The sequence below is a fragment of the Gopherus flavomarginatus genome, chromosome 10, assembly GCF_025201925.1.
Source record: "Gopherus flavomarginatus isolate rGopFla2 chromosome 10, rGopFla2.mat.asm, whole genome shotgun sequence".
Lineage (NCBI taxonomy): Eukaryota > Metazoa > Chordata > Testudines > Testudinidae > Gopherus > Gopherus flavomarginatus.
Genome location: NC_066626.1, coordinates 17,236,523 through 17,251,898, shown reverse-complemented (window position 1 = coordinate 17,251,898; position 15,376 = coordinate 17,236,523). Strand labels below are relative to the sequence as shown.

At 46.5% G+C, this 15,376-nt stretch overlaps 2 protein-coding genes across 8 annotated transcripts in view; one reads left to right on the top strand and one right to left on the bottom strand.

Annotated features, from left to right (window-relative positions):
* Positions 1-15,376, top strand: part of UNC80 (unc-80 homolog, NALCN channel complex subunit) — a 197,581-nt gene that overhangs the window by 27,737 nt on the left and 154,468 nt on the right. For 5 of the 7 annotated variants that reach the window (XM_050916066.1, XM_050916065.1, XM_050916063.1 and 2 more), the window contains exons 9-12: positions 9,076-9,210; positions 10,255-10,477; positions 11,265-11,405; positions 15,020-15,288. The exons of the other annotated variants lie outside the window; for them this stretch is intronic. In XM_050916066.1, coding sequence (XP_050772023.1) covers positions 9,076-9,210; positions 10,255-10,477; positions 11,265-11,405; positions 15,020-15,288 — 768 coding nt within the window. The remainder of the gene's footprint in view (positions 1-9,075; positions 9,211-10,254; positions 10,478-11,264; positions 11,406-15,019; positions 15,289-15,376) is intronic. 7 annotated transcript variants of the gene reach the window in all.
* LOC127030150 (zinc finger and SCAN domain-containing protein 20-like) lies at positions 6,005-8,291 on the bottom strand. Its single transcript, XM_050916197.1, has 2 exons — positions 7,392-8,291; positions 6,005-6,610 (listed from the first exon to the last, which is right to left on the bottom strand). The coding sequence occupies exons 1-2, from the start codon at positions 7,912-7,914 to the stop codon at positions 6,081-6,083; spliced, it is 1,053 nt and encodes a 350-aa protein (XP_050772154.1). The 5' UTR covers positions 7,915-8,291; the 3' UTR covers positions 6,005-6,080.

The window sequence follows — 15,376 nt, the reverse complement described above, 5'->3', positions numbered from 1 at the left end:
GTTGTTCAAAGGTTCTCAGCACAGCAGCAGTGTGGATGGATGTGTTATTTGATAGACATCACACTGAAGGTCTGGAATCAGTATTTCTGTACGTAACGGGAGATCCCCTGGCAATGTAGCAAGATCCGCCTCTCCCAGCTTCACATTCTCAGGTCCTACCTGGTTTATAAGTACTTTTTCTCCTTCAGGAGAGCCCTTTACTCTGTTGTTCTTTATTACCATCTTTGTTAAATCCATATGGTTATTCACAGTTAAATGTAAATGTATTTTGCTTTGCTGATTGGTTGTTTTTTGGGGGTGGGAGTATGTTGGAGGGAGTGTCTTTTGGTCATTGATGTGAGGGTTCCATCCAGAACAGCAGTTTTTTTTCAAGATTAGACTAGATTGCTAAAGGGGACTTTTTCTCATCAGAGTTTCATACATTTTGTCATGCTACATGGAATCGGAGTCCCTCTTAAAATGAAAGTGTTTAATAAACAAAGCAGCTACAACTTCCACACAGCTGAAGTTTCAGCTTTGTCTCCCTTATTCACCAGGGACCACGCCCTATCTGGAGCTCTATACAGCAGTGGTTTTCAACCTTTTTTTCATTTGTGGACCCCTAAAACATTTCAAATGGAGGTGCAGACCCTTTGGAAATCTTAGACATAGTCTGCGGACCCCCAGGGTCTGCGGACTGGAGGTTGAAAACCACTACTATACAGCACATAGCGACATCTAGTGGCTGATTAATATTCCCCAAGTAAACATATTATGCATGAGTATGTTAGTAATTGAGGCAGTAGTGATGGGTTTAGGCTTTTGAAGCACAGAGATGGAAGAAGTTATGTTCTTCTCTGTTTTTCTGCCTACTTGACATTTCTTTCTCTCTCAGGAAGAGTCTGTGGGCTAAGAAATCATTAACTAGTGAGTGAGTCATGGTGCTAAGCTGAAAAAGCAGGCCAGCAGTATATTTCTTACGTTTATAGCGGGAGCCCTATCAAGTTACATTCTTCCTCTGCTTTTACTTAACTCAAGTTATTCTTTTCCAATAGAAGATCAGGATTTCAGAATAAAGTGTTGGGCATCCATGCTCGACAGTGCAAATTCACAATGTCTCCCCTAAATTGGTTCTGAGTTCATGGCCTCTCATTAGGGCTTCTTGCTGCAATATAGGGGAGACCCACACTTTTAAAGTGAGAGCACTGGGTTTTATGGTACGTTGGTCTTCTTCTCTATCATCTGGCCCTTTTGTTATCATTAACTGATGTTAGACATGGCAAAAGAAAGAACTGCACAGAAATCAGCTCAGGAACAGGCAAGTAAGTAGGTTTAGTGATGAAGTGCAGATTGTATAGAAAAGATGTGGATTTGCCATGTAACCTCTTCCACCTTCCTAAGTCTTAACATATCTGTCACACAGACCATTTGCGTGTGAAATACTATTTAAAATATAATTCTGGTGCATATCACAGCAAACTAGTTCTGATCAAATGGTTATGTTGTTGTTTATCTAGAGAGAGAATCTCAGTTCAGACTTTAGCGAACTGAAGGATATATTTAATATTCCATGTAGCAAGCAGTGAATGACATACCCTGTTCCCTGTTGCAAAGCAGAATGCCAAATGAATGAAGGCGTATGAATAAAACAAATACCTTCTCCCTGCTCTAGTAGGTGGTGTAATCAACATGTATTTCAATGTAAGGAAAAATCTGCAGTGCACCTGTATGCAGTGAATCTAGCATAGGGATGGAATTAGGAAATGAAAACCTTGAGGGCTTTCAAAATTGTACAGCTTTGCAATAACGCTACAGAAGCTACGAGCAAAAACTTAAACCTAAAAACAGCAAAACTGCAATGACCAGATGTAATGGTAATTTAAACCCAAGAGTTTCAAGTGTAATACTCAGAAGCTGATAGAAATACTAATGAATTGGTAGCTAAACTACCTGGCCGATGCAGGGCAATAGGAGAAAAGATATATAGGAAGAGCCTCTAAACAATTTTATGGGTTTTCTTATTAGCCACATCTTGATCGAATGATCTGCTATGATGGTAACCACATTTTTAACTAGTCTTCAGCCAGAACATTAAACTAATTTCTTAAAATAGGCCATATCCCATACTATATAGTAAAGCTGACTGTGTAACTCAATTCACATAGAGTGGTTTGTTTGAATAGGTGATTGTGAGCTCTTCAGCGCAGCGCCCATGACTGTGTATTTTTACAGTGCCTAGCACAGTAGGGACCTGATTTTTGATGGGTCCTTTTTGCTACCGCAATACAAATAATACAGTGATTTCATCACTAACGCACAGTGATGATAACCCTGAGTTAAATTTGTGTAGTGCCTTCCATCCACAAGGTTCCCTAAGCACTTTGTAATTCAAGAGCCTGATCCTGGGAACTGCTGATTGCCCTGAGCTGCTACTGATGTTAATAGGAGTTGAGTGCCCAGCACCAGAACCAAGCCCTGATTACCTTTTTATTGGATCTGTCATGTGCCACTTGTAGTCTGCAGTCAATTTTGCAGATGGTTTTAAGAGCTCATGCAAAACTCCATGTGTCCAATTTGGCCAAATGTCAGTAGTACTCTCTCCCTGAAAAAGAGCTCTCTCCTTAGGCGACTCCCTCGAACCTGCATTAACACATGAGCTCTACAGAGCAAGGCTTTGGAGCTGTGCTCCGGCTCCGCTCCAGCTCCAGGCAAAAACTTGCAGCTCCACTGCTCCGGAACTGCTCCGTGCTCCAGCTCCAGGCTCCGCTGCAAAGTCCTGCTACAAAGTGCTCTGGTTTTTATCACATGGGGGTGTGGGGAGTGAGTTACTCAGTGGAAGGCTGGCAAGTGAGAATGCCCTACTGTGGGCATAAAACTGTAGGGGTTACAGGGATCTTTAAAGCTGGAAAACAATATGAAGAGAAAAGGATCTCAAGGGCCCAGTCCTGCAAACACTTAAACACACGCGTGACTCTACTAATGTGAGTAGTTCCACTGACTTCAGTGGGATCAATCACATGAGTAAAGTTACACACATGCTTATGTGTGTGTAGGACTGGGCCTAAAGTAGCCAGGACCTGAACCTGTTCCTGTATAGAAATCACTTCATCCCTGACTGAAGTGCAGCCACCTCTGGAGTGACCAGCAGGATTTCTTTTAACATCATACAGCAGCATTACACACTCGTTCTGGTGGGGGAATGAAAAGAGTAGCCTCTCCAGTGGAAACAATAGGGTGATATGTAGGCAGGCAGAATGGAATTACCCGCATGGGCTTTGATTATGTCACAGGAGCTAACAGCCCTGCTCCTGTGACAAGTGCAAAACAATCTTTATTGACCTCAAGTGGACAGGACCAGGCTTTATGTTTCCCTTGAAGGATGCCACCTCCTGCACCTCCTTCTTTACCATCATATAGCTAAAGCAGCTCAGGCTCAAGGGAGGAACCTGCTGAGTTTCCAGTCCACCAAGGGGTTTGGATACCTAGAGATAAGTGGATGCCTAGGATGTTTTGAGGCCTGAGGCTTTTAAAAAAATAAAGGGGGTAGCAGTAAGTAAAGATACACAAGTAAAGATATCCCAGAGCACCATTGCTGGAAATTAAGGATGCTCATGGCAAACATCAGCTTTGTTTTTTATTCATTTAAATAAGCCTGAGCCTACAAAAAACATTTAATAAAATGATAAAAATGTATATATTCGTACAAACCAAGTAATTCTTAACGTTATTTAGAAGGAGAGGATGGTGACAATGCTGCTCATCACAATCCACATGCTAACTTGGAAACATTAATGCAGTGATTCTCAAACTTTTGTACTGGTGACTCCTTTCACATAGAAAGCTTCTGAGTGCGACCCCCTCTTATAAATTAAAAACACTTTTTTATATATTTGACACCATTATAAATGTTAGATGCAAAGCGGGGTTTGGGGTAGAGGCCCATATAATAACCCCCCATATAATAAACTTATGACCCGCTGAAAGTGTCCTATCCCCCAGTTTGAGAACCCTTGCATTAATGTATTTTGGATGTTATTGGTATATTTCATGAAATTAACACTCGCTTCTTATACAGCGTTTTTTAGTCATAGATTTCAAAGCACTTTATAAGAGAAGATAATTATAATTATCCACAGCTGTATACTGGTGAAACAACCAGCCCAAGCTCATACACTATGCTAGTGTCCTAGCTAGGAGTAGACTGCATGTCTCCTGACTCCCAGTCCAGTGCACTGCTTCCTGCCATTGATGTTTTCTGTGGTGGCAAAATGTTTTCATTTTAAATGATAAACTATTTGAACTAATAATCCATCTCTGAATGTCTAAATATATTTAACCCTAAAATGTGAGAGTGGAGTTTTGTCTGATGGAATTAAGGGTATGGCTACACTTACATTTGTGCAGTGCTGGGAGTTACAGCTGTGTTCGTACAGCTGTGTAGGGCCAGCGCTGCAGTGTGGCCACACTGACAGCTACCAGCGCTGCAGTGTGGCCACATTTGCAGTATTTGCAGCCCTGTTGGGAGTGGTGCATTGTGGGCAGCTATCCCACAGAGCACCTCCTCCCATTTTGACGCTGTGGGTTGTGGGAAGGGGACGGAAGGGTGCGGGTTTTTCCGCTTCCTGTTCCAACACCCTGTGGTGCTTTGCTACACATTCCAAGCAGTTTGGCGTCATTGTGAGTCTGCAGAGCGAATTCTGTTACAAATGGAGCCCGAGCTGCTGAGGACCTTGCTGCTGATGAATGTTGCCAGCACATCACGTTTGGCAGTGGAGCTATTCCTTCAGCTCCAAAGTGACAGTGAGGAGTCAGATGATGATATTGATTCGCCTGACGCGCAAGACACTAAATTGCTTGTGGCAGTAACGGACGTGCTCAGCACCGTGGAACGCCGCCTTTGGGCTCGGGAAACGAGCACTGAGTGGTGGGATCACATCGTCCTGCAAGCCTGGGATGACGAGAAGTGGCTGCAGAACTTTCGGATGAGAAAAGCCACTTTCATGGGACTGTGTGCTGAGCTCGCCCCTACCCTGCGGCGAAGGGACACGAGATTGAGAGCTGCCCTGCCAGTGGAGAAGCGGGTGGCTATTGCAATCTGGAAGCTGGCAACTCCAGACAGCTACCGATCGGTGGCGAACAAGTTTGGAGTGGGAAAGTCGACCGTTGGAATAGTGTTGATGCAAGTTTGCACGGCCATTAATCGCACCCTGCTAAGAAGAACCATGACTCTGGGGAACGTGCAGGACATTGTGGATGGCTTTGCACAAATGGGTTTCCCTAACTGTGGAGGGGCAATAGATGGGACGCATATTCCTATTCTGGCACCACCCCACCTGGCATCCGAGTACATTAATCGCAAGGAGTATTTCTCTGTGGTTCTCCAAGCGCTTGTGGATCACCGTGGGCGTTTCACTGACATTTACTCAGGATGGCCTGGAAAGGTGCATGATGCACGCATCTTTCGGAACAGTGCCCTGTTCAGGAAGCTGCTGGCCGGGACTTTTTTCCCAGACCGCAAGATCACAGTAGGGGACGTTGAAATGCCCATTGTGATTCTTGGAGACCCCACTTACCCCTTAATGCCATGGCTTATGAAACCGTATACAGGGAAACTTGACAGGAGCAAGGACCGGTTCAACTACAGGCTGAGCCAGTGCAGAATGACTGTGGAGTGAGCTTTTGGCCGTTTAAAGGGTCGCTGGAGGTGTCTCTATGGGAAGCTAGATATGGGGGAAAGCAGCATCTCCACTGTTATATCCGCGTGCTGTACCCTCCATAATATTTGTGAAGGGAAGGGTGAAACATTCAGTGAGGAATGAACCTCCGAGGTTCGACGCCTAGAGGCTGAATTTGCACAGCCAGAGAGCAGGGCTACTAGAGAGGCCCAGCAAAGGGCTTCAAGGATTAGGGATGCCTTAAGGGAGCAATTTGAGGCTGAAAACCAACAGTAATGTTTGGTGCCTTTGCTGTGCCCGTTTTTCCCTTGGGGTACTGTATTTCTCACTTTCTGCAATAAGAAAAAATGTTTTAAAAGCCAAGAAATCATTTATTCAAAATACAGTACATAAAAGGGCAGGGGGGTAGGGTGGTGGACTGTACATTCAGAGGTTTGAATATGTCCTGCTTGGATTGCTGTTCAATGCCTGCTGCACTTCAGGATTAATATGCTGCATTGTGATGGGGGTTGAGTGCATAGGGTAAGGGTTGTAGTTCTCAGGGCTGGTAGGTGAACGTACAGGTGTTGGGGGCAGCTGGTGGTGGTAAGAACCAGGCTGCTGGAGAAAGGTGTTTTGTGCAAACACTGGGGAACAAGGGAGAGAGCTTTGGGAGGGTTGGGGGTTACCACGGTACTGATCTGCCTGCATGGCTACGAGAGACTGCATACAGTCCGTTTGGTGAGCCAAGAGGTTTATCAGCTGCTTTGTGCTTTTCTTGGTAGCCAATTCCTTTCTCCTGCTTCGTGTTTGCCTCCACTCATGCATTTTCTCTCTCCAGTCCGGCAGCCTCTTACTGTCTCTGGTGTACTGATTCATAACTGCTTTGATCAAATCTTCTTTTGATTTTCTAGGATTTTTCCTCAAGTTCTGTAGTCTTCGCGCAGGCGGTGATAGGGCTGGAGTATTCAAGGACACTTAAAGTAACAGAAATAGAAACATTTAATACAGAGGCTATATTGTTTATTATCACAGTGAAGGAGTTTGTAGACTATTTGTAGCATCATTTACACATACCAAACATAGCACAGAGAGGCCACGGCAGCAAAGGCATGGCGAGCAATGGGGTGAGTGTTTCTGCCGTGACTTCACCTGGGAAGGGGAACTGCCTGAGGGCTCACTGGGGTTTCTGTGCATTGGGGAAAGCAGAGAGCAGCTACTTGGGGACCTGCACTGAACACCACCCCCCCAATTGCCACAGCAGTTACTCTTCTGGGAAGGGGAACTGCCTGAGGGCTCACTGGGGTTTCTGTGCATTGGGGAAAGCAGAGAGCAGCTACTTGGGGACCTGCACTGAACACTATCCCTGCATTTTCAACAGGATTTTCTACTGCCAGATATATCACTGCTGCGTGTTACCTGGGAAGAGAGGGAGGGTCTTCTACAGCAATGTGGATTCCGCCCTGGTCCCTATGCAGCTTGCCTGTGTGCAGCATGGTCCCCCCACCCCTTGCGGCACAGTGGCGCTGACGAGTTAGCCTGACTGGGACAAGGACTACAGTGGCTCTCCCTATAAACTTGCGCAAGCACATTGCCCACGCTCTGGCTGCAACTTTTGAAGAGATTGCCGAGGCTGATTACAGAGATGTGATAGACCAAATCAATGGGCTATTCCACATTTAGGCATGCATGCAGGCAGTCATAACCCCCACCCTCCTCTCCCAAAACATTTCCATCCTAAAAATAAAATCTGCTTACCGGGAACACGCTCCTCTGCTGCTTCTTCACCAACAAGTTCCAGCTGCTGCGACTGGCTAGCCTCCTCCTGGCTTGAGAAGAGCTCCTGGCTGCATGCCTCCTGGGACTCCGGGGTGTCTCCCTCCACCCCAGTAGCCTCACTCTCGGCTTCCTCTACACCCTCCCCCACTTCTCCCTGCTCTGAACTCTCCATCGTGCTCCTCGGATTGGCAGTGGGGTCACACCCAAGTATGGCATCCAGCTCCTTGTAAAAACGGCAGGTCATGGGGGCAGCTCCTGAGCAGCGGTTTCCCTCACGGGCTTTGCAATAGGCTCTGCACAGCTCCTTTACTTTTACCCTGCACTGCAACGCGTCCCGTTCATGGCCCCTTAGCAGCAAAGACTTTGATATCTGCCCATAGGTATCATAATTTCTATGGCTGGAGCGCAGCTGTGATTGCACAGCTTCCTCACCCCAAACACTGATGAGGTCCTGCAGCTCGGAAGTGTTCCATGCTGGGGCTCGTTTGGGGCGTGGAGGCATGGTCACTGATTGATTGATTGCACTCCACACCTGGCTGAGCAAACAGGAAGGGGATTTTTAAAATTGCCGGGGCATTTAAAGGGCGAGTCACCTGAGCCCAGGGCAGTGGAGTGTGAAACGATGAGCAGAGTGGCTGAAAAGGTATGCTGAGATACCTCCTAATACCCTGGAGGCCAATAAAAGCGCTTTTGGTGTCCACACTTGATGATCAGCACTGCATCACTAGTGCTGGAATCGCTACACCCCAGGCAGACCAAGTGTACAGCCAGCGCTGCAACTAGGGAGTTGCAGCGCTGGCCGTGCTTTGCAAGTGTGGACACAGAGTGAGTTGCAGCGCTGTAACCCCATCACCAGCGCTGCAACTCTCCAGTATAGCCATGCCCTATGATTCTTCTCCTTTGGAGCTGTCCTTGGATGGGACTGAAATAGATGATTTAGTTCAGGGGTGGCCAACCTGTGGCTCTGGAGCCACATGCGGCTCTTCAGAAGTTAATATACGGCTCCTTGTATAGGCACCAACTCCAGGGCTGGAGCTACATGTGCCAACTTTCCAATGTGCTGGAGGGTGCTCACTGCTCAACCCCTGGCTCTGCCATAGATCCTGCTCCCACTCTACCCCTTCCCGCCCCCTCCCCTGAGCCTACCATGCCCTCACTCCTCCCCCTGTCCCCCAGAGCCTCCTGCATGCCACACAACAGCTGATTGGGAGGTGTGGGGAGGGAGGGGAAGGCGCTGATTGGCAGAGCTGCCGGTGGGTGGGAGGCGCTGGGAGTGGGGGGGAAGCTGATGGGGGAGCTGCTGATGTATTACTGTGGCTCTTTGGCAATTAACATTGGTAAATTCTGGCTCCTTCCAGGGGCGGCTCCAGGCACCAGCACGCCAAGCACGTGCTTGGGGCAGCAAGCCACGAGGGGCACTCTGCTGGTCGCCGCGAGGGTGGCAGGAAGGCTGCCTTTGGCGGCTTGCCTGCTGAGGGTCCACTGGTCCTGCACAGGACCCTCCGCAGGCAAGCTGCGGAAGGCAGTCTGCCTGCCGTGCTTGGGGCTGCAAAATGCCTAGAGCTGCCCCTGGCTCCTTCTCAGGCTCAGGTTGCCACCCCTGATTTAGTTGCTTACTTGCTATTTCTATTTGTGCATGTTTTTCTTCTTTTGGGGAGTGAAGGATCTCACAATGAAGTGCAATGAGGAGGAAAAATCACTAAGCACTGAGGCCTTTGCTAAGGTGTCACTCACCAACCTGCGCAGGCTAGCCGTGCCAGATCTCTCCACAGACCTGGGAATGAACATTTTTAAGAAGGTGAGTAGCACAGTAATGTGTTTTTGCTTTACCTACAATCCAATGCCAAAACGCATACCATATATACAACTGTTAAAAGCTTACACTGAGTCTATATTTAGGTTGAACCTGAGGCGCACGTTTGTTTTTTTTCTGATAGACATGTTATGTATCCATGTATAGTAGATACATGTATGTATTAATATTTACTCTATGGGCCCCGTGCTGTAATCTGTACTCAAATCAAGCATTATTGAAATCAATGGGAGTTTTCCCTAAGTGGTGGTAGTTTGCAACCAGATCCTCAAATTACATTAATCAGAGGAGCTCCATCCGTTTCAATAGATCTGTGCTGGATCTGAGTCTAAATCTGTAAAGCACTCTCCCAGGAAGGCCCTTACCATGGTGTTGAAGGTTATACAAACAAATTAAGATTCATAATATAAAAAATTAAACAGATTAATCAAACAAGGGGATCCAGTGGAAAAAAAAAAAAGGGAGAGAAATGGGAAAAGAAAAAGAAAAAAAAAGGTCCAACAACAGTAATAATGAAATCTTTGACATTATAAAACTGGAGAGATGGGTTGAGACAGATGTCAAGGGAAATAAGTCACCACTGTAGCATTTCCCATAGCAAAATGTGGTTGCCCTCCCACAGGGCCGGCTCTAGCTTTTTTGCTGCCCCAAGCAAAAAAAAAAAAAAAAAAAAAAAAGGCGGCTAGACTGCCGCGCCCGAACTGCTGAAGCAGGAAAAAAACAAACAAAAAAACCGATTGGACTGCCGCCGCCCGAACTGCCAAAGCAGGAAAGAAAAAGCCACCTGGATGCTGCCATCCCTTAGCATGTGCCGGTCCTGCCCTCCCAACATGTGGTGCACTGGTGCGGTCTTAAATGTGGGTGGTGCTGAAGTGTAGATACCTATCATGAACAAAGGGCTAGAGTGGGGGAATGTAGAATTGGGCTCTGCATGCTTGTCCTTCATCTGTTTGTGTCCTTCCCCTCTAACTGTAGCGAAATCCCTGTAGCCTCTGCCTGGCTCTAACCCTCCTCCTGTTCTTTCTGCAGTTTAAGAGTCGCAAAGAGGATCGAGAGCGTGAGCGCAAGGGTTCTATTCCTTTCCACCACACTGGAAAAAAACGGCAGCGAAGGATGGGGGTGCCCTTTCTGCTCCATGAGGATCATTTGGATGTGTCACCCACTCGCAGCACATTCTCCTTTGGCAGCTTTTCTGGAATTGGAGAGGACCGGCGCAGCATTGAGAGAGGAGGATGGCAAACTGCCATACTAGGTGACTGATGGGAAAGGATTAATATTGCAACTCTGTATTCTGATCAATTGTTCTGCTCCAAAATGTTCCAAGAATAGCAGAGTGGAAATGGAGGCTTTTTATTATCACTCTGGCACTGGAAAACAGCCCTTCCTCTTGATGGCTGTTATATCCTTTGCCCTGATGTGTAGATTGCCACACCTGTTGTAGAAATGGCGTAGTCTTTCTGCTAGCTTCTAAGGTGAATCTCATTGTTGTACTGACTACTGATCTTGCATGACTATGTTTAGACCAGTTTGTTTCTAATAATTAAATAGGACTTGGGCAAAACATATTTCCAGTCAGTCCCAGGAGACTGACCCTCTCCTTTCCCACCTTACTCCTGGCATTAGTGAGAGTTTTGCTTGATGTACACTCAGGCTATGTCTACGCTATGGACCTTACAGCTTCACAGCTGTACCACCACAGGAGAGAGCTTTCCCATCATCAGCATAATTAAACCACCCCCAATGAGCGGCACTAGCTTTGTCAGCAGGAGAGCGTCTCCTGTTGACATAGCGCTGTCCACACCAGTACTTTTGTCAGGGAAACTTGTGTCGATCGGGGGCTGCGGGGAGGCAGGGTTCACATCCTTGACCGATTAAAGTGCGAGAGTAGACAAAGCCTAAATAAGGATTTTCCACTTTGACTCAAGTGAGATCTGGACTTCTGCTAATCTCAATGATCCCCATTCCCACACCTCAACTTCTAACCCTCACACGTTCCTTATACTTGCAAACTAAATTTCTATTTTGTGTGTTCATCGTAGGGAAGTTCACCAGACGTGGGAGCTCTGACACCGCTACGGAGCTGGAGAGCCTGAGTGCTAGACATTCTCATTCTCATCACACCCTGGTCACTGACTTGCCTGACCATTCAAACAGCCACGCAGAGAATACAGTCAAAGAAGGTATGTCAAATATAGCGATGAGCAAATACCGCATTGGAGTGTGAACGTCAGGAGGCTGAGATAGTTTTATTTTTTAAATTTATTAATATCTGATTAATCCCCTCTTTCCCTTTCTGCTTTTTCTGTATATCTCATTGTTTCTTCTTTTTGTCCTATTTAGGATTATTATTATAATCTCTTACAAAGGACATGCCTCCACTTCTAGGGTGGGACACAGCACCTTTTTAACAATGTACAGGAACACTGCACAGAAGTTTAGGGCAGGAAATCAATCTTACTAACTCTTGTGGTTTCATTGTGTGTCTTGCAATATTTGGTGGCTTTCTGAAAGACCCAGCTGCTGGAATCAAAAGATTGCATGAAAATCTCAGCTTTTACCTTATTTTTAAAAAGTTCATTTCTAACCCACCTGATTTCAGGGAAAGGCTTGAAAAGAATGAAGCAAGTGAAACTCTAAAGGCCCAAGAAATAGAAGGCAAGGAAAAAGAATGCAGAATTTGGCTTAAAAATCATGAAAGTTTTTTAACAATAATCTCATGATTGTTTTTGGACTTGACTGATGATTTTTGAGCACTTGGGGTTGGCAGTTCTGGAAAGTTGATAAAAGGGCTGTATCCATTTAAAATGGCAAAAGCCATAAAGATAGGAAGATTGTAATTGCTCCTATCAGCATATGGCCACCCCATCAGAGCTAAGACCCCCTACTCTTACAATAACAGAACTAGCTACCAATAGAACAAGAGCATTTCCTTATAGCAGGGCTGCTAAAATTATACAAGGCACCTCAGTCTTAACAGGCTGGCACTCTTACTAATGAGAAGCTTTCCTGCCTTAGGGTGGGGAGGACAGGAATCAAATATAGACAGCTGCTGCCTCCCTTTTAGCTAGATGCAGAAAACATTTAAGCCTTCCATCGGTCATTGGTACAGTAGAACCCCAGAGTTATGAACTGGCCAGTCACCCAAACACCTAATTTAGAACTGGAAATATGCAATCGGGCAGCAGCAGAGACAAAAACAAAAAAAGTAAATACAGTACAGTACTGTGTTAAATGTCAACAACTAAAAAAAATAAAGGGAGAGCAGTATTTTCTTCTGCATAGTAAAGTTTCAAAGCTGTATTAAGTCAATGTTCAGTTGTAAACCTTTGAAAGAACAACCATACTGTTTTGTTCTGAGTTATGAACAACCTCCATTCCTGAGGTGTGTTTAACCCTGAGGTTCTGCTGTACTCAGATGGCCCCCATCACTGCAGTATCTGAGAACCTCTCCATTTTTATCCACAGAACACCTCTGTGAGGCAGAAAGTGCTGTTATCTTTATTGATGGAGACTTGAGCAAAGAGAGGCTATGTGACTTGTCCAAGGTCACACAGGAAGTCAGTAGCAGCACTGAAAAATGAATCCAGGTTGCCCAAATTCTAGGCTAATGCCCTAACCACTGGATCATCCTTCCTCTTCCATTGGCATTTGAACATCTTCTTCCTATAAAACGTAAAATATAAAATCCATTAATCCTGGAAAGGAAAGGGGCTCTGTTCCCATACAGATAATTAACTCAGTGGCAATCCACTGTCACTAATATTGGTGGTGCATTGTCCACCTCTGCGTAGAAATTTGTCCAGTTACTGAAGCTCTGTGTTTTATTTGTTCTGACTTGACTAGATAATATTTTTATTTTGGTGCAGCCACAGTCCAAGGTACTAGTGAGCTTTGAAGATTTTTAGCAAGGAGAGAAACAGAGCTAACCAAAAAGTTTCAAATTTGAAATTGCAGTGCAATTTTTCATTCAAAATTTTGATGTACAAAAGAAAAAAAGAGGAGGATATAGTTTTTGTGAAAATGTCCTCCAAATGTTGACCCACTCTTCACCCAGCCCTGCACTAAAAGCATGTTTTAAAGGAATAAAGGGAAACAATGCAGCTTTTAGCCATAGAACTGAGTGCTTGAGTCATTCTGCTCCAGACAGGGCTCAGGGAGGGTTTGCAACACAACACTTCTCACTAGATAACGTCCTGACCACTGCTGCAACGTGGGATTCCGGACATAGCCCCAAGGGAAGAACCTGAGTAGCGAAAAGCAGCTGTGTGCCTTCAGTCTAAGTGCCTGATATAATTTCTGCCACTGCTTCCACCTGTTTTGCCCACAGTCATCACTTCTCTGGGTCGCCCTGCAGCCAGTCTCATTCAGATGCTGAATACATTGCTCAGCTGGGTTCATAAAGATGGAGGTGTAGAGTAGGTTGTCACCAACATCCTGAAGGCACCATATGCTGAGCCTCCTAATGGCTTGATATGCCACTGAACCGGAGGGGGCCCTGCAGTACCCACTAAGCTTCTGGGGTAGACCCAATGCAGATCTCAGACTCAATGGAATTCTTTTCTTCGTTTAGTTCATATGAGCCCCCAGATTCCAACTGGAGGCCTGGCACAAAATGGTTTGGTATTAGTTTTAAACATGGCAGGCTAGCTAGTAGCTTGGAGCCACAGCCCTTCTTGGGGAGCGGATTGAAGTGCCTCCAGGATCAGGCTGGGAGCACAGCTGCTGCTGCACCCTTTGGAAAGATGAAGTATGCAGTTATTGGATCCAGCTCTGCTGGCTACTGCGGGGGTGGGTTGAGAGGGCAGAGCCTCGCTCCCCCTGTCTCCTTTGAGAGGCTCTTATGCTTCTTAGTGCTTGTGGTGTTGCGCCTGCCTGCTGCTCCCTGCACAGAAGCACCGTCTTTTACCTTACACTCCCATGCTGAATAGGGCCCTATCTATCGATGAATGAGCTACCAGGCCACACAGCTAGTAGAGGAAGATGTATTTGGGTGGCGTGAAGTGAGCATTTGGGATTCATTCTCCGAAGTCACTCTCTGAACAATTCTGAATAGCCTCAGAAAGGCTGGATTTGTGTCGGTTCAAATCCAGTGTAGGCATGTCTCCCTCATCTCTGGTGCTTACACATCTCAGTCAAAGCTCTCCTCTCCAGGCTGCTCTGCAGATTCCTCATGTCTGAGCTGCATGCATTCTGGGAGCGTTTTGCCATGCACTAGGTCAGCTCCGTATCTGAATGGCTTACTGAAAGCTGGAGAGCTGTGATGCTCACATTTCTAATTGATCCCTAAGATACTTATATGCTGACATATTTAGAAATAAAAAAACAAATTGCACTATTGCCTGTGGCCAGGAGCGGCGCCAGGGTTTCTGACTCCCTAGGCGAACGGCCATTTCGCCGCCCCCCGCGGGTTTGGTGGACCTACCGCAGTCATGCCAGCGGATGGTCCGCTGCTCCAAAGGCTCCGGTGGACCTGCCGCAGGCATGACTGCGGTAGGTCCAACGGAGCCTTTAGACCAGCGCACCGTCCGCCAAAATGTCTGCGGCAGCTCGACTGGAGCATTTCCAGCAGCGGACTGTCCGCCGGCATGACTGCGGTAGGTCCACCGGACCCGTGTGCCGCCCCCCCGGCAAAATAGTGCCCCCCAAAAATTCTGGCGCCCTAGGCCATTGCCTAGGTCGCCTAAATGGTAGCACCGGCCCTGCCTGTGGCACTAATTACAGTAATCAGCAAGCCTGAATGGGTAATTTTGTCACTAAAATGGAAAAGCCAAGATACTTGTTTTCTGTCTTACAGTGCGATCCCAGATTTCTACCATCACTGTGGCCACCTTCAACACCACACTGGCCTCATTCAACGTGGGCTACGCGGACTTCTTCAGTGAGCACATGCGGAAGCTGTGCAACCAGGTGCCCATTCCAGAGATGCCCCATGAGCCGCTGGCCTGCGCCAATCTCCCACGGAGTTTGACTGACTCCTGCATCAATTACAGCTGCCTGGAGGACACGGATCACATTGATGGCACCAACAACTTCGTCCACAAGAACGGCATGCTGGATCTTTCGGTAATTGGCAAAGGAACAAGAAAAGCCTCAGCCGTCTTCTGTCAATGCGGCTGTGCCATTGAGCTAACCTGAGGTTTTTTTTCCATAA